Source organism: Chaetodon trifascialis, chromosome 13, assembly GCF_039877785.1.
Source record: "Chaetodon trifascialis isolate fChaTrf1 chromosome 13, fChaTrf1.hap1, whole genome shotgun sequence".
NCBI lineage: Eukaryota > Metazoa > Chordata > Actinopteri > Chaetodontiformes > Chaetodontidae > Chaetodon > Chaetodon trifascialis.
In genome coordinates this window covers 25,826,672-25,845,053 of record NC_092068.1, presented here as the reverse complement: position 1 = coordinate 25,845,053, position 18,382 = coordinate 25,826,672, and the positions used below count along the sequence as shown (strand labels likewise).

Genomic DNA, 18,382 nt, shown 5'->3' with positions numbered 1-18,382 from the left:
ATCTGTCTGTTTTGTGTGGGACAAACCTTTGTTTTCTCAGAGGCTGTAAGAAAATTTGAGGGGTTTGTTTCCATTTCACAGAGCAGCAAACTGCAGCCACAGATCAGGGGAAGAGCCCAGCGAGGAAACATGCAGCTGCAGCGTTCAAGGTGAAGCAATGACGACGGACTTGTTCTGCAACACTGCGTCAGAGCTAATGGATCAATGAAGTGGACAACGACAGGAAAGCTGAGAAAAAATGAGTCCATGTGAGGCGGAGAGAGAGACAGAGTTAAGAAACAGGAAGAAGGGACATCAGGCGACTCGAACGACTCATCCATAATGTATGACTTCATGAGACGGAGCAGTGAAACATCTGAAACGTGGCTACGCCTGAAAGCTTCGCCTGAAGGGTCATCAGACCGGATCCAGAGAAATACCCAAAGAATGCAGAACTTTTCCAGGATTTCCTCTTTGAATGTTTCTGACGGAACATTTTCATGAAGAGAATATCAGACCCTAATATTACCAAGACGTTATGACCTCTGTTCTATGAAACTACATATCATATATGTATCTGATAAAGTGTGAAGTACATGGCAAGTGGAAAAACATTTCTCTGTTTCAGGTATTTTGTTTTTATTGTAGAATTCCAGAAACAGTGTTAAAAGTCTGTAAAAAAAAAAAAAAAAAGGCTAACTGACACAAATCACATCAAAGCAGACTGTTTTTACAGAACACTTACACAAAGTTTACAGAAAATATTAGTCACACGAATAATAAAACACTCAACATACAGCATCTATTCACCTACTGATCAATACTGCCACCGTCATCGCGATGGCGATCGATCGATTGTTTTTCTGTTAGTCAGCTCCAACATGACACAGTTTACAGCTTCAGTTTCATCTGATTAAACGTTTCTAGAGAGCAAAACAAACTACAGCAAACTTCATATGAAAAAAACATCCCAAAGCTAAACGAGCTCGTTAACACAAACTGTCATCTGATTGGTCCTTCGTCGTTCTCTCCGCTGTCAGTTTACTTCAGCAGATTGTCAGCGTATCGATCATTAGAGTATCGTTCAGATTGCCAGGTTTTTGTACGAGATTCAGAAGAACAAAGTGTTTTATTTCTGACCTAATATTCAGTGATATTTGAAAATGTGATGCTCTTATACTTCTGCAGCTCAAAGTTGAAATAAAATGAGAAGTACCATCAAAGAGGAGCTGGCTGATGACATTTAAAGAACATCTTTACGCAGACTGTGAGCTCACGGCATCAAAAACGAGCTTCCGTCATCGTTTCCCATCAACCCTCAAAAAACTTGACGAAGAAGGAGCAGACGGAGTGCCACCCCTCGCTGCAGTAACTCTGCACCGGCTCCATGTCGTTCACCACTCCCTCCTCCTCAAACCCAGTCCTCTCCTCCCTCCTCTTCTTCTCCTCTTCCTCCTCCTCCTCCTTCTTCTTCCTCCTCTCTGCCTTCCCTCCGTCTGAGCTCTTGCTGGCCGTCGCTCCCTTCTTCTTCCCTCCCTTCCTCTCCCCCTCCCCGCTGCGATGGGCGAGCTTCATGTGGGCCTCGGTGGGAGCCTTCTTGCAGGTTTTGGCCTTCAGGACTTTCTCTCCTTCACAGGCGTTCTGCCTCTTCTTCAGCTTCCCCACCAGCTGCTTCCAGTACTGGCTGGACTTCACCCCGTAGGCCTGGCAGAGGTCTGGCTTACCTGCATAACGACACCAATACCTGCAGGAGAGGAGGAGGAGCGGGAACGGGAAGAGGAAGGAGTTTGACAAAGACAGGAAGCTGCAGCTTTAATGAGATCATGAGGCTTTCAGACAAACCGCTGAGGTACGGAGCCGTGTCCATGGACACAGCAGGGCCGATACGTTTGATGCACACCTGTTCTCTTAATCAGCCCTCTAATCACAGCAATCAGGACTGAGGGTAAAAATATTCCTCTTCTTTTCACTTTAGTGACAAACCTGCATGTGATCGAGTAAAAAGAAGCTCCTTTTGATTGGAAACTTAACATGAGAGATAAACCTGGTCCATGACGTTCAAAACATTCAGGGAAACGATGGAAACTGTAATTTCAAATGTGTGTTTTTAAATGTAATGTCATTGTACAGTTGATAATAATATTTGGAGAGATGTGAACAAAAACATCCAATAAACTGTGAGCACTGAGCAGCGTTCGTGGAGACGGCACCAGGAGTTCGTGTCAGTGCTGGTCTCACCTCTGCTGGTCTCCTGCTGTTTCCGTGCTGCAGTTCACCATCAGGCTCACCAGACCTTCACCGGACGTCTGCCAGACGCAGCGATGGCCCTCCTTGGTGGTCAGCTCTCCGGAGCCGGGCACCGAGCGGTTTCGAGGTCTCTTGGCCGGTGGGGGTGTCGGCGGAGGCTGGCGGGGTTTGTCGAGTTTCCCCTGCCCGGGCTGCCGCTTCGCCTCGCTGGGGACAGGGAGGCAGAGGAGGAGGAGGAAGATGAAGCTGCACTGCAGGACACTCATGGTGGCTGGGAGGAAAAGAAGATCTGAAAGTCAGTTTATTTTCTGGAGCGTCTGAATGCTAACATGATGATGTTCAACAGGCGTAATCTGACCATGTTCCATGTGAGGCACATAATCATGGGATCACCAAAGACATTAGAGTTTATTCAGGGGGAATTTCTGGACCAGATTTCACTGAATCCAGTATTTGTTGAGATGTTTCCCTCAAAACCACAAGTGTCTGAGGATCAGCATCAGCCTTCGTCCTCCATTAACATCTGTACAAGAGGCTGACAGATCTTGACTTTTAGTATCACATACTGTTCAAGAATAAGAAGCTAAAGGTTTACAGTCAGTGCTGGGAATGGAGTGACTGGGATTGACCTGGACTGCCTGAATAATCCTGCTGCAGAGTCTTTTATCAGAGCTCTTTGTCTGAGGAATGCCTTTCAAACCCACATCTCATGACGTCACCGGCGAAACTTTTCTGACCAGAGAAACTCGCTCAGAGCCACAGAGGACGTGATGCAGCTGCTCTGCAGGCTGAATGATGTTCTCTGTTGGATATATTGACTGTGCTGCTTCAGCATTATTAATCTTTAAGTAGCTTGGACTCTCTGGTTTCAGGAGCTCAGAAGGTCAGAGAGGCACAACACGAGTGTTAAATGTTAGAAATGGACAATGGACCCAGAGAGGGGGCGTCGGTCTCTGTCAGCGGCTTATTGAAAACCAGCCGAGCGTCAAAAACACTCCCCCAAGAAGAGTGCAGACCGGACATGTAGCTATCAAACGGGGGGGGGGGGGGGGGGGGGATTACAGCTGAACTCACACCTCATAATCTGTCACTGGTTTATTTCTTAGAAAAACTTGTTTTTATGAGGAAAAATACAAGTATGTGGTGCAAATAAAGAGGAAATAAAGACAGAGCAGTAATTTAATATGTTGTTGACTGAATAAACATCTAGAACTTAAAAATAAAAACACAAACAAAAAAAAATTGGACTCTTGACTTGAGAAAAGTCTCTCAGCTTCTTTGTTAAATTAACTGTGTTTGCACTCTGAGTTAATGAGTGAGCCTGTGCCCTCCGGTCAGCACGGAGACACTGAACGCACCGTTAATGATGTGATACAGCGAGAACAACAACACCGTAATTAATCCCATTAATAATAATTCAGCAAAATGAAATCTAAAGTGCACTCTGTTCCAGAGCGTCGAGGTGTTTCAGCTGATGAAGAGTTCTTCAGTAAATGATGAGTGGGATTTCTAATCAGGCACTTTAGCACAATTATTCTCTTTTTTTTTTTTGTTTGTCACGGCGGGGACCAACACACACACTTGTACTGTCAAATGTAAGAAAACAAGCCAGAAAAACAACCAGAAAAACGTTCGTATCGTCTGACTACGACTCACCGAACACCTACTGTCAGCAGCGACCTCTAGTGGCTGAAGTCAGTAAGACGGAGGCAAAGAAGGAAGTCAGGTGATGCAGTGTAAAGAGTTATGGAGGAAGGCGGGGTGGATGAACGGGTCTGACATCAAAAGTCAACGTTGGCTTATTGTAACTTACGTGAAGTACTGAAGTTGTGTTGAGTACGTAACAGTAACTCAGTTTCCAAAACTAAACAATTTCACAACGTTAGCGTGACGATGAAGCTCGGCACGCCTGCCGCTCTCCAACAATCAAACATGTTGTTTCAGGAAGATTTCACTGAAGTTTGACCTGTTCAGCTGTTTAGGTGTGAGGACGTGTTGAAGACAAAAGATGTGATGCCTGAAAAGACGACATCATTGTCTCAGGAGTTTGTGGAGACCAAACCAGAGAGACGAGGACAGCGAATTTTAAGACTCCAGTCAGTTTCGTTTCAACACTGAACAATGAATTTCACAAATTAAAAGCCCTCAAATGAAGAAGAGGAGGTGTGCAGTTATTCTCCCTGTTACAGGAAATGAATGGACACAGCACACTGAGGGAGGCCCTCAGCATCCACACCGTGCTTCATCCTTCCATTCAGGCAGGGCGGGTGGAGTCCAACACGAGTGTCTTTTATAACATGAAACTCTGTGAACGTAACCAGTGGTGGCTTCGATTTCCAGCCTGGTGGAAACTGCTGGAACCAGTTTATTTATGACAATAGTTACCAGAAGACGAAGAGAAGCGAGCTCATCCTGATGTGCCGACGCCGCGAAGCTGTGACTGAGTGAATGTCTGACAGGAGAAGGTCGCCGGAGAAAATAAAGTTTGATAGATGAATGAATGAATGTTGAAGAGAATCTCAACAGATTATAATAGTAACATTACGCACTGCTCGTTCATTCCTCGAGCGTTGGCTCGGCGTCGGCCTGCGAAGTGATGCGGGCCTGATGGGTGTGTGAGCCTGATGTATGTCGACATTAATGTTAGCAATGAATTATTTTGGAAAATAAACAGTATCTGAAATGAAATAAATCTGTCAATTATGAATAAAATCATCCTCAAGCGACGTTAAATTCCTTGTTTCTGGTCCAGAGCAGCTCTCTGTGCATCTTTGTGTCAGTCAGACAGGATCAGCGTCTCCATCCAGCAGTAAACAGAGTTTTTGGATATTTTCATGTTTTTCATTGTTTTTGAATGCAAACCTTTTGTGTTTAACTGAGCCTGAAGGGATTTCATGTTCAATATAACAAAGCTCTCCTCAGCTGAGCTGGAGGTCGACGCTGAGGAACAACAAGCTGCACGCCTGAACTCTGCAGCTGTTACCTGCCTGTCCACCTAAAGATGAAGACATATTTAACTTCCTACACGTAGAGCAGAGTTTCCCTTTTTCCTCTCAAATGATTTTTTTCATTTTAATGCAAAATATTCTGGATAAAAACATGCAGAAGCAGCAGATTACACGGATCTCTGCGGGCAGTAAAAGCATCTGCTGCGGCGTTGGAGCAGGGGTTTGTGGGACATGAAAAACAAAGACGAGCTGCACCAAAACAAAAATAATCCCCCTTCCAAGCACACCCCCACCCCTCCAAACACACCCCTCATCAATAAGTCATGCCAAAAAAGCTACTATTTCTTCATCATCTGCTTCTGCGCTCCAACATTTGCTCTGACGGTTGGAGGAAGAAGCAGAGAGGAAGAGGAGCTGAGAGTTTGTTGTTCAGTGTGAGCAGAGGCCCGGTGTTCTTACCATGTGATGCTCCACGGCTTGCAGTCGCTGTGAGAATGTGGGGGCCACGAACACTCGGATAAAAGAGGGGGGACGACGAGGATAAAGGAGGAGGAGGAAGGAGGGGGGCAGAGGAAGAACTGCCCACCCAAAACTAAGACCACCTCCCACATTCAGCCCCCCCTGACAAAACGTGTGTGAGAAGAAGACAATGGACACGCTCGCCAAAGGTTGCTCTCTGAGCGACGCTGACGGCGCCTCGAGGCCCCTGATGCTTCAGTGACGTTCAGCTCGCGAACAAAACGCCTCTCTGTTCATCACTGGAAGGAGTTTTCATGTTTTCATGTTCATGATGCTGCAGCAGAGTTTGGTTTTCAGCGCTGCAGGTGTGAAGGAACCAAACTTTTACTGCATTTTGACGTAAACCAAAAGCAAATATCACGATATCTGCTCTTTCCATCAGTTTGAGGTTCCTGGTGAGTTTGTTTCAGACCTTCTGTTAACCGGACTGAAGAGGTCGTCCTTTGAAACTGTTTGGAAAAGAGCAGCAACGTTCCAAAAATGCTTGGCAGCTGATTGGATGAACCATCTGTCCATCACTGTCTATCAAAGAGTGTCAACCAATCAGATCAACGAACCAAATGACATCATTGGAGAGTGAAACTGTTTCTGGAGAAAAGTCTTCTCAGCTCCGACCTCTTCAGGAGCCTCCATTAAACCACGCCCACCCATCGCTGCCAGTACATCCACGCTGGATGCTGATTGGTCCGAAGGGCTGCAAGTTCAGCCAGGAGCGCGTAACTGCCACCCCGCGTGATCTCATGTGAATCCTCGCAGCTGTAAGCAGAGAAATGAACCACAGAAGAAGAAGATGTCACTGTTAGCTTTGTTTTGTTTAGTTTTGCTTTCTAAAAAAATAAAAAAAATCTACGATATTTGCATAAAAGTTAATTTAAAAACTGTAAGAATGAAAGCAGCCAATCGGAATCAGAGCCTTCTCAGTGACGCTCTGTGTTGAGTCAGCTGGTAGAAATCAGTCAGCTGTAAAGAAGAAGAAGAAGAAGAAGAAGAAGAAGAAGAAGAAGAAGAAGAAGAAGAAGAAGAAGAAGAAGAAGAAGACACGATGACACGGACATTAAAAATGTAAAACTAGTAAAATCAAATTTAATTTTTCCACAAAATCAGAAGGCTTCAGGCTCATAGAAGAGTGTTGTTGTTATACATGTTGATTTTTTTGTACCAGACTCTGAACGTTGCACATGATCAGCTGGATTTATGACGTATTGATTTACTCTTCGGGGTAAAACAGCCAGTATTGATTCCTTTCTTTCTTTGTCTTTGATATCGGCTCTTTTGTGCAGTTCTGCGGTTCCTCGATTGAAGCTCCACTACGCAAGTATTCAAGCAAGTTTCTGTACATGTACAGTTACTATAGCTGTTGTTTAATAGCATTTCAAAGACTGCATTTGGCTGTTGAGCAGCTCTGATTTGCACGTTGAAATGAAGGAGTCTCTCGTAAATATGTAGAAAGACTAAAGGTGCAGGGAAGCTGAAGCTGACTATTCCCCTGAACCTGAATGCCACATGAGCTCCTGCAGAGCTGTGGCCTTTACGCCACAAATCTGCAGCTGGTTTTAGAGTAAGAGATAACAAATACAGTAGAAACAAATATCCAGCGAGCTACTCGTCTACATGCAGCCCCAAAATAATCCATAATGCATGACTCACAGCTCACAAGCTCTCTGTTCTGCATTTCTATTGGCCCGCTCTCTTTCTGTCTCTCCTCTGTCACTGTATTTATAACAGTTAGTAACTCGGCCCTCAGCGAGATGAATGAGGAGAATCTCCTCTGTCCTCCAAGACAAAGACTCGAGCAGAAATCTGGGTCACAGCTTAACCCCCCGCCGACACCCTGTCATCGCCGCCCAGCTCCTTCTCATTCACCTCAGGGGTCGGTGGAGATCCGAGGACGGCTCTTTCCACGCACACGCTGCCAAGAATCTGCTTGGCGAGAGGAGGATGCTCTGAAAAACAAGCCAACAAGTGCAAGCGTGTTGTTCCGCCCAGTCTGGGCCAATCAGGAACAAATATGTCACCTCGTTTTCAGCTCTGAAGGCGCTTCGCTCTGCAGGCAGGACGGAGCTGTGACGAGCATCAGATCAGTGGAGTCAGAGGAAATGTGTGCAAACGAGGGAGATCTTCTCCATCAGCTTCATCTTTGTGTTCACATGAGTTTACGCTCGGCAGTGGAAGAACAGAACCTTTATTTAATACAATTAGCAGCATTACCAAACAAAAACACAATTACAAGTAAAATCCTGCACTCATCTTTCACTTCAGGTGGCACTGAAGTCATCACTCGGAGTCATGTTTGCCTCCACTAGATGAAAGTAAGTCAAGTCTCACCTCTCACTGTAGCTCTGTCTTCACCACCTGAACCAAATATCTGCATCTTTAGCCGACAGATTTTCCTCCTTATTCCAGCTTTGCAAACCTCTACCCACCCCACACCCACAAAACTCAGTTATCCCAAAATGAATTCAACCTGACCAAAGCAGGAGAGCCCAGCAGCCCTGGAAATTAAACAAATGATTAAAAATAAATGATGTTGTGTTCACTTGCATTTCAGCTTGATGAGACCAACTCGTTCACAGTCGTGTTTTGTCATTTTAACATTTAATCTAATGTAGATTTAAGTAGAAAGACACACAAAGTGCACAGTGACAGTTGGGATGTTTTGAGGAAGAAACTGCTTTCCTGATCTTGTGTGTGTTTGTTCCTGAGCTTTTGTGCACATTAGGAAGTGTGTGTGACAGTGTGTCCTTGTGCTTGCCACATGTGAGGGTTCACAGGAGAACAGGCAGCAGCCGGGACTCTGGTGCCTCCTACTGGTGCTTTCTGGAAACAAACTCATGAGAGCTGATTAGAAAAAGGAACAGTTCGTCTGTAATTGTTGGAGGAAACGGTCTGACGTGCAAAAACTAGATGACATTTTACTGTTTCAAGCAACTGCAGATTTTATTTTGCAAGCACATTTGTACAGGCTGTAATAATCCCTGCATGGAAATCAAAACTACGTACAGTAGCAGCAGTGCACAGACCGTGAGCGACAGCAGTATTCATACAGATCAGTTTCATGGCTGCTGCAGGGTTCGTTCTGCCTCCTGCAGGCTTGATTTCAACGTCTGCTACTAACTTTGTCTCTTCTCTGGAGAAAAAAGTGTGTGTGTGTGTGTGTGTGTGTGTGTGTGTGTGTGTGTGTGTGTGTGTGTGTGTGTGTGTGTGTGTGTGTGTGTGTGTGTGTGTGATGAGCTGATGATGACTCTGGGTCCTTGACAGCAAACACAGGCATAGACTTTCTTCTTCTCAGCGGCCGTTGAGAGGCGGCCGCAATCAGCGCTCCATCGCCGCCGTCACCTCCTCTGCTGTGATTACTGCAGTGATTATGACACCAAACCACGGCCTCGAGTGTGTGTGTGTGTGTGTGTGTGTGTGTGTGTGTGTGTGTGTGTGTGTGTGTGTGTGTGTGTGTGTGTGTGTGTGTGTGTGTTATAGAGACAAAAGAGCGATGGATAGAAGGTGTAATGGCCACAGACTGGACGAGCCTGAAGAAGAGTCGTCTGTCATTGAAAAACCGTTTAAAGCTGAGAGGGCTGCTCTCTCAAACCGCCAATGATGTGGAGGATGTCACGTCTCAGCTGGACTGAGCACCGGTGAGCTGGAGATGGTACAATTCATCTCATGCTTCTTCTCTGTCTTTCATTTGAAAAAGATGTCCTTACGCTGCTCTTTTGTCTCAGCAATTTCTATCTTTTATGTGCAGCGGCAGGTAATCCGGGAAGCAGCTTGAGCTTCATGCAGAGCCCGAGAAGGACAATCATGGTGGTCAGAGCTTCACTCAGGTTACATGCTGTGAAGTTCTGATGCGTCCACGACATTTGAGCATGAGCCCCAGGTTCACGTCGTGCCACGTGGGAGTGATAGGAATCAAAAGCAGGCATGGACGGACACGTACGCTCATGCAGATGTTTTCGTTAATTAAACTTCTGCTCTGCTTGGAGCAACGCTGCAAATGAATGAATCAATGAGGCTTTGTGGCTATTGGGAAGCAGCAGGTGACACAAAGAGAATATTAACGAGAGTTAACAAAAGAGCGTATGAATGAAGCCTGTGATGCCTGGAAATTAAAGTTTAGTTCCACAGAAGTTTTAATCCTTCTTCATTTGATCTGAAGCAGCTGTGACATTCAAACCATCTGAGCTGCTTTCTGCCTGATCAGCTGAGCATCCCCTGCAGGACGCAGCCGTCAACAACACCGAGGAGGCGACGGCACCTTGTAAACGCTAAAGCTGAAGGTGTGTGAGTCTGTGAGCGAGTTTAGATCAGAACATTTAACCAGCAGGTTTGGGGGAGAAGGTCTGAGGCCGTCACCTTTCAGCCCAGAGGCGGCTGCACGGCCGACGTCCAGAACACAGAAAACAAAAGCACACGTGAATAAATTAGCATGAACGTAAGCAATAGCATCACTGAAGCTCAAAGGAACGTGGAGCAAACTTTGTTTACCACCGACATTATAAGAATATGATTTTTTTTTTTTTTAAAGCTGAACTTAGCAATAATTTTTGTGAAAAGCACGTAACAAAAAATAAGTTTCACAAATAAGTTTACAAAATAAAGCATCTCTTGTACTTTTCCTGAAATGTCTTTTTCCATCTCCATCTTCTTTAGTCTCCACCTCTCGGACATGGTTTGACTATTTCTGTGTTAAAAATCAGTATGAAGTCATGTGACTCATGAAGAGTAATGACATAAAACATGTGAGACATGGATTTACCTTCAGAGTAAAAAGCCTTTATATTTGACACCAGCTCTCAGAACTTAAACCTTACAGTTAACGCTGTGACGATCAGTAAAACACAGCAGGGGTCATCGTTGGTGGTGCAAAGAAGTTGATGAACAACAAGAAGTAAATCTTTGTTGTGTCACCAAACAATAAAACCTCATTACAGGCTCATATTTCTGCATCATATGTCCAGATTTGAGCTCTGTATCGTAGAAACGTTCACCCCGACCTGACGTTATTTCAGCGTGTTTTGTGTTTATCGTTAGGTGGTGCCCTCTAGTGGCTGTAGTAATTATGGCGGGAGCAAAGGAGGAAGTCAGGTGATGTAAAGAGCAAGAGAGTCCACAGATGGAGGAAGGTGGGGTGGATTTTAACAAAAAACATGAACTTTTCTTAAACTTCACCTCATAGTTTTGGTGCCTAAATGTAAGAAAACGGTTTCAACATGAGGATGAAGGTCGCTGGTTCTCTTCAAGGGTGAGAAGTCATTTCGTCACTGGCAGTCGACCTGTTCAGCCGCTGAGGTGTGAGGACGTGTTGACTCTTTACCTCCTGCTGTCTCCTCACCAGCTTCCATGTGTGGACAGAATGCAGAGCGGAGGACGCAGACAGACACCAGGTTTAAATGCAGGACATCACCTGGTCGTTCATTACCTCCTACAGCCTGATGCAGACTGCATCCTAACACCAGCTGTTCAGAGTGAAGAAGAAAAGGAATGGAGGGAGACGTGTGTGTGTGTGTGTGTGTGTGTGTGTGTGTGTGTGTGTGTGTGTGTGTGTGTGTGTGTGTGTGTGTGTGTGTGTGTGTGTGTGCACGCGCGTGTGTGTGTCGAGCTGGAAACAGGGAGGAGAAGTGTGTGTTCTTGTGGACTGTGACACCTGGTGTCACATCGTTTAGGAGGCAATCAAAGAGCTGTGAAATGTTAACATTGCAAACATCGTTCATTGTCACTGCAGAGCTTAAAAGCAGGATGAGACTGACTTCACCACCTGATGAGGTTTGATGTTGACCTCCACATGTGATGAAGCAGTGTCAGTATGTTCTCTCAGGGCGGAGTGGACCGTCTCACAGGACGGAGGCTGTTTCTATCAGCTGACCGACGGCTTCTGTTCCAGACATAAACTGTGGGCTCTATCACTGGTTTCAGTGGAGGGACACAGCAAAGATCACGTTTGCTCCTCGGAGAAGACAAAACAAACTAAACAAAAACAAAAAACAGATTCATTCATTTTTTTTTTATCTTGGTGCACTTTGAGCTGCAAATCCTGTATGAAAGGTCCTACAAATAAAGTTTATGATTATTATTGTTATTATTATTTACTTAAAGGTTCAGGGTGTTTAATTTAGTGCCGTCTAGTGGTGAGTTTGCAGATTGCAATCACCTGAACACTCACCTCGCCCTCCCATACAGGAGCACCTAAAAATGCAAATAAAAACCATGAGAAACATGAAAGCCGTTCTCCAGAGGCAGCGTTGCTTTGTCCATTCTGGGCTACCTTAGAAACATGGTGGTGCAACATGGCGGACTCTGTAGATATAGAGAGCTCATTCTAAGGAATTGGAAACGCAACGGTTCTCATTTTCAGCTGATAATTCATCAATGAAAACGCACTTAATGAACATTAAATTCCATTTCTGCCACTCGCACACTGAACCTTTAAAGTTTTTATTAATGGTTTTTAGATGGAGTTTAGAAGAAAAACACTTATTTAAATAAATTCATTAACACAAGTCAACAGTAAAAACACTGAAATAGAGTTTTAAAATAAGAAAATCGCACACAAATTACCTCTAAATCTTACTGATATACTCAGATGTACACTGACAGTGCTGACTCAGCAGTTTAAGGCTCCTCAGGTTCACTTCATGTTGGTTTAAGTTTATTTTTTGTTATTTAGAGTCGATTCTGCGGCCTCGCTGGGTGTTGAATGTGTGCTGTAACGTAAACTTTAAGCATGTTTTTGCAGAAGTGAGTGAACAGGACACAGTAAAGGAAAGATCAGCGTTGCCTCGGGTTGCATCAGCGTTTGGATCAAACGGTGTGAAGCGTCAGAATCACCTCGATAAATAAATAAAAAATATCCCAACAGGCCTCACATGACAACCAGTGAGGGCGCTGCAGGACGGAGCTCAGCTGCTGGAGTGTGTGTGTGTGTGTGTGTGTGTGTGTGTGTGTGTGTGTGCTTTATGAATCAGACAGAAACCTTTTCATCCTGTCCTCATTTTATTAATTATCTTTGATGGAGTTGAAGTGCGGTGCAAGTGTGCTTGTTAATATAGAGGTGTGTGTGTGTGTGTGTGTGTGTGTGTGTGTGTGTGTGTGTGTGTGTGTGTGTGTGTGTGTGTGTGTGTGTGTGTGTGTGTGTGTGTGTGTGCGCGCAGTAATTGCCTCATGTGTAGGGATGTGAGCGCAGCGATGAATGTGGTTGAGATACCGCCGAGCCTCTGGAGCACCAGCAGCACTCGTCCCACAGCTACAGTCATGACATTTAGTTTCCTGTCCTGTTCACAGACAGACAGGGACAATCTGAGGACGCTCTGACCTTCATGTCACATAGAAAGTGTCTCAGCAGACACAAAGAAAGAAGGAAAGAGTGAAGACAGAGAGGAAAAGATTTTATTCAGCTGCTGCAGACAAAGGAGGCGAGCCTCACATCTGTGGCGTCATTTAAAGCAGAATAACGTCTGCGTACCGTAATCTTTGTCTACATGTATTCATTCTGTCCTGTCTTTAAAGGACGGGTCAGGTATGTAAGTGAACATGTTCTGGATTCTTCCTTTGGGCGTCGGGTGATTTCGGGCTGCAGAGCATATCGTGATGCAGTACTGATGTGATGATGGATGTTATGCTCCGAGGTTGTTTGAGGAAAACTGTTCATTTCCTCACAGTGAACCTCAAATTGCAGCTTTAATATTAGAAAAAAATCTCCTGACCTGCAAGTGAATATTGTGATCTCCCCGGCCAAAAAGCCTCCTGACAACTGGGCTAATTTCAGTGCTTGTTGTGAAAGCATAAAAACTAATTACAGAAGTAAAAGAGATGTGAGAGAAGGTAAAAAAAAGCCTTCAGCTCATAAAGTGAACGTCCACGTCATCGAGAATAAACAACGCTGCAGCAGTCAGGTAACAACAGCACAACATACCCAGGCAACACACAGTGTGCTTTGAGCTAAATGCTAACATCAGCATGTTAGCATATCCAGAATATAACATCATGCTAGCATGTTGACGTGTAGCAGGTATATGTTTTACATGTTAGCATGTCGTCCAGCCTGGTTCAGACCACACTATTTCTTTGTCTTCAGCGATGGTCGCCAGAGAAGACGTATGAGCCCGATCGATCGATCGATCGCGGCACATCTTTTATCAAAGTCCATCCAATTTATCCTCAAGGAGCCTTTTCAATCTGCACCACCTTTCATGCAATCTGTTCATTAGTTGAGGTGTTTCAGTCTGGACCAAAGTGCTAAAAATTTTTAGCACAGCTAAAAATGAATTTTTTCCTCTCACAGACTCTATGCACCTTCGTCGGTTCACGGTCAGTAGATCTCATGTCATCGCTCTCTGTGTGACTGATGACCACACTGACGCCAAATCAGGCCAATCAACAGACTCTCAATCAGGGTTGATGTGATGTTTCTCTGTGCTGCAGGTGAAACGTGTCTCTGCCCTAAAGTTCAGATTTCACACAATCAGCCTGTTTTAAATCTTTTTTTTTTTTGTCAGGGTCTTACCTGTCTCACTGTCAGACTCTGAGTTTCTGTCCTCACAGCACACATCGTCTGCTGTCTTTACAGACTCCCCCACAGGTCCTCACCTGACCTGTCACCTGCTCACACACCTGTTCCCTATACATCATTAGTCTGAGGGAATATATACCTGCGAGCCTGCCCTTTGTCACACTGTGCACTCTGTGTGTCTTCTCCTGTCTGTCTCTGCCTTCTTTTGGGATGTCTCACTGTTGATTGATTATTATCTGGTGCTTTAACCAAGTACAGGTTACAGTTTGCTGCACTTCTGCTTGGTTAAGTGGGGAAATGGGCTTTTGGTCAATGTGATATGTTTCCTGTGTGAAAAGCACACATACAGCCATCCACCCACCCACCAGCCCGTCCTTCACCAGCCCCTCCTCCACCAGCCCGTCCTCCACCAGCCCGTCCTCCACCAGCCCATCCTTCACCAGCCCGTCCTCCACCAGCCCGTCCTCCACCAGCCCGTCCTCCACCAGCCCGTCCTCCACCAGCCCATCCTTCACCAGCCCGTCCTCCACCAGCCCGTCCTCCACCAGCCCGTCCTCCACCAGCCCGTCCTCCACGCTTCAGTAAAGCAAAGTTAGCGTCACAGGTTTAACACACAGTCCACTCTCTCTGAGCCGCAGCCTGAAACGACAGCACTCATCCCTCTCAGCCACAAACACTGATGAGTGCGAGCAGCTAAACCTGCAGAAGACACCTGTGGGGTTCAGGGTGTCGTCCCCTCTGGGCCCCTGGGGGCCTCCGCTCCGTTTCAACTCCACTACCGACCGAAGATGAAAGGAGCGAGCAGAGTGGCTGAAAATAAAAAACTCAATCAAAATGGGAAAACACAACGAGAAGAAAGCCCAGAAACGCTCTGTTTCATTTGCTTTTCTTTAATCATCGAGCACAGCTGAGAGGTTCCTGTGACCGGACCGTCGGCTCCTTCCAGGTTTCCTCTTAATTGATCAGAAAACATCACCAGGACACAAAACTATGAAGAACTGGGGGTTCAGTTTAAAAGCAAAGGGACATTTTGTTCTTCTGAACAATCTGACGCTGGTCAGGTCACAGACTGCAGGAAAAATGATGACACACATGTAACATGTAACACGCCTGCATTCAGAGCTCTGACCTTTGACCTTCTTATCTTCAACTTCACCACATGTTAAACCAGATTAAACTGAGTCTGGTGTTTTAATGGTCCTGTCAGAACTGAGTTTCCAGTTTTGATGTTCTGTATTAAATGTTATGAAGTGTTTTGAGCTCTACAAACAATTTTCCCTTAAATAAGAGTCATAAAACACTTTCTGCTTCGCTGCCTGATGACTGGACCCATTCTTGGCCTACTTTCCTCAGAGGTCTGTAATGAAGCACGTATTAAACAGCTTATCGGCTGTTATTGTTCTCTGCATTAATATTAAAACTCTGCTTTCGCACTAATTCCTTATTAATGACTTTAATTTTCTCAAGACCAAACCCAGAAACACCAGGCGAGCGGTGAGCTGATGGGGCGAAATATGAATGAGCCTCGACGTGCGAAATGTTTTCGATGTGCAGCAAATCTTCATAACAACCTCAACAGACCTTTCAGACGTCAGGAAGCTTCAGCAGTAATCTTATACTAACTTTAACTATAGTGACTGTTAACCACGTGCAAACTTTAAAGGACCACGATTCTCCATTTCAGCCACATAACGACAAACTGCCTTTACCATTTAATCACCATTAACAGTTCTTTTAATTGATTTTCTTCCAGAAAACCGTAAAAACTCGATTTGAAAGTTGTTCAAAATGGCTCATCTGTCAGTAACAGTTAACATTTTTGGGTAACTTTACATTAAAGCCCGCTTGAAAACACCTGACAGCTGCAAAAGAAAAGATAAGTTCAGAAGAAAAAAGCACGTGCAGAGAAAAATGTGAATTTGGTGAACAGGTTGCTGCAGCAGACCTCCCTCAGCTCTCAGAAGCTGGATCGTCCCCGGATGCAACTCCACAACAAAGATCCATTCATTCAGTTGATTTAATGACGTTTGCTCCAGAAATCAGACGACGAGTCTTTTGATGAGCAGTTCTATTTTGACATACATGCAGTTTAGACTTAAGAGCATAAAAAGAAGCTCAAATCCATTTTCCAACCCCCCCAAACACTCGACCTTCACTGGACGCCTCCTTCAGAGGAACACAGCTCGATGTCGCTCCGTTTCAAAGACTTTTTCATGAAAGATGCCATATTTTACATGCATGCACAGTACAGAAATGGAATTGCAAACACAAAATTGATCAGAACAATCACAGAAAAAAGTCAGTAAGTTCTGATTCTAGTGTTTTATCTGAATCATAGGATAAACAGACAAGTGTCACGTTGCTGTGGGGAATAAAGTCCTTATAGTCGTCCATTATTTCAAATGAACCAAAACACTGTGAAGGACAACTCTGATTACAGTTTAACTGAAGGCTATGCTTTTACTTTGAAAACAACACAGTCTAACTTCCTGTTTGGCTATGGCTGTCAGTCAGATGCTTCCTGGTGGACTTGTCCTGGTATCAGAGCATCGCTCTCGAGCCTCGCCACCGAGGTGAACGGCGTGATGGTTTCCAGGGAGATCTCGGGGTCGTCCTCCAGCTGGACGGTGGCAGGAAGCAGCAGCAGCCTGTTGTGGCTCTGCGAACCGTTGGAGATGATGGTCTCCTCGTCAAACTGCGCGCTCATGTCGTCCAGGTGGTCGGACCCGACGGTGATGGTGCGAGGGTGCTGCTGCGGCTGCGCGGGGACCAGCGCCTCCTTGTGGAGCGTCGTGTCGTGGTGGTAAGAAACAAGCTCGTCGCTGAAGTTCACCGCTTCCACCGCGTTGTTGGGGCAGATGTGGTTGCAGCCCAGAATGGTGGCGAAGGCCCGGCGGAAGTCTGCGTTGAATGCGTAAATGACCGGGTTGAGCGAGGAGTTGGCCCAGCCGAACCACACGAAGACGGTGAAGGTGGTGTCACTGACGCAGGGCGGGTCACAGAACGGGACGGTGCAGTTCAGGACGAAGAACGGCAGCCAGCAGAAGACAAACACCCCCATGATGATGGACAGAGTCTTCAGCACTTTGGTTTCCTTCTTAAACGAAGACTTCAATGAGGCTTCATCGTTGGGTCTGTGCTGCTGATGCTGGTTCCGGTTCACGCCGTGGCCTTGATTCTGGGCCTGCTCCGCCGCCCTCTCCAAAGACGTGATCCGACGGATTTGGGTCTGAGCGATCCTGTAGATGCGGGTGTAGGTAGCGATCATGATCACCACTGGGATGTAGAAGCTGATGAAGGAGGAGGAGATGGCGTAGGTTTTGTTCAGGTTGGCGACGCAGCTCTTGGTGACGGTGCTGGTGTTGAAGTTGCGGCTGTTGGTGAAGTTCCTGCCACTGGAGACCATGACCTCCACCACCTCCTCCTCCTCCTCCCCTGCCTGGTGCCAGTTGAGTTGCACTGGGATGAAGGAGATCAGGATGGACAGCGTCCACGCCACTCCGATCATAACAAATGCCACCCGGTGAGTCATCTTCTGCTCATACTTGAAGGGGCTGGCGATGGCCCAGTAGCGGTCCACGCTGATTATGCACAGGTTCAAGATGGAGGCCGTGGAGCACATGATGTCAAAGGCGATCCAGACCCCGCAAAACCGCCCAAACAGCCACGTGCCGGTCACCTCTGTGATGGCCTCCCAGGGCATCACCAGCACGGCCACGAACAGGTCAGACACGGCCAGAGAGATGACGAAGAAGTTGGTGACCTTGGAGCGCAGGTGGCGGAACCTGACCACGGCGGCGCACACCAGCGTGTTCCCGAGCAGCGTGGACACGATGAGCAGGAAGAGCACGCAGCCGACGAGGACGCGCAACCCGCCGCTCCCTCCGCCGCTCCCGCCGCCCTCCTCCTCCTCCTCCTCCTCCTCCTCGCCGCCCGTCCCGTCCAGTTCGGACAGAACTTGTGTGAAATTACTCCACGTCGTGTAGTTTTCCATGTTTTCCACAGAAGGAGTGAAACAGGTGATTAATATCCACGTGTCAAACTGCTCCTCTTCTCTCCTGCCGCTCCTGACGCACAAAGCATCCTCTGATCTGCCGCCGGTAAAAATCCTCTGTGATGTTTGTGTTGAAACAGTGAGATCTGTCCTCCGGACAGCCAGTATGTCCTCAGGCTGAAGCACTGATCA

The 18,382-nt window shown here is 46.2% G+C and overlaps 2 protein-coding genes across 2 annotated transcripts; both read right to left on the bottom strand.

The window, feature by feature from the left end:
- Positions 1-596: 596 nt before the first annotated feature.
- On the bottom strand, positions 597-6,653 carry fgfbp3 (fibroblast growth factor binding protein 3). The gene is made up of 3 exons (XM_070977904.1): positions 5,634-6,653; positions 2,218-2,497; positions 597-1,723 (listed from the first exon to the last, which is right to left on the bottom strand). Exons 2-3 carry the CDS (start codon positions 2,490-2,492, stop codon positions 1,291-1,293), a joined length of 708 nt encoding a protein of 235 aa, XP_070834005.1. The 5' UTR covers positions 2,493-2,497; positions 5,634-6,653; the 3' UTR covers positions 597-1,290.
- A 9,685-nt stretch (positions 6,654-16,338) lies between these two features.
- On the bottom strand, positions 16,339-17,914 carry LOC139341382 (D(1C) dopamine receptor-like). Its single transcript, XM_070977892.1, has one exon. It carries the CDS (start codon positions 17,897-17,899, stop codon positions 16,703-16,705), a length of 1,197 nt encoding a protein of 398 aa, XP_070833993.1. The 5' UTR covers positions 17,900-17,914; the 3' UTR covers positions 16,339-16,702.
- Between the last annotated feature and the right edge of the window lie 468 nt (positions 17,915-18,382).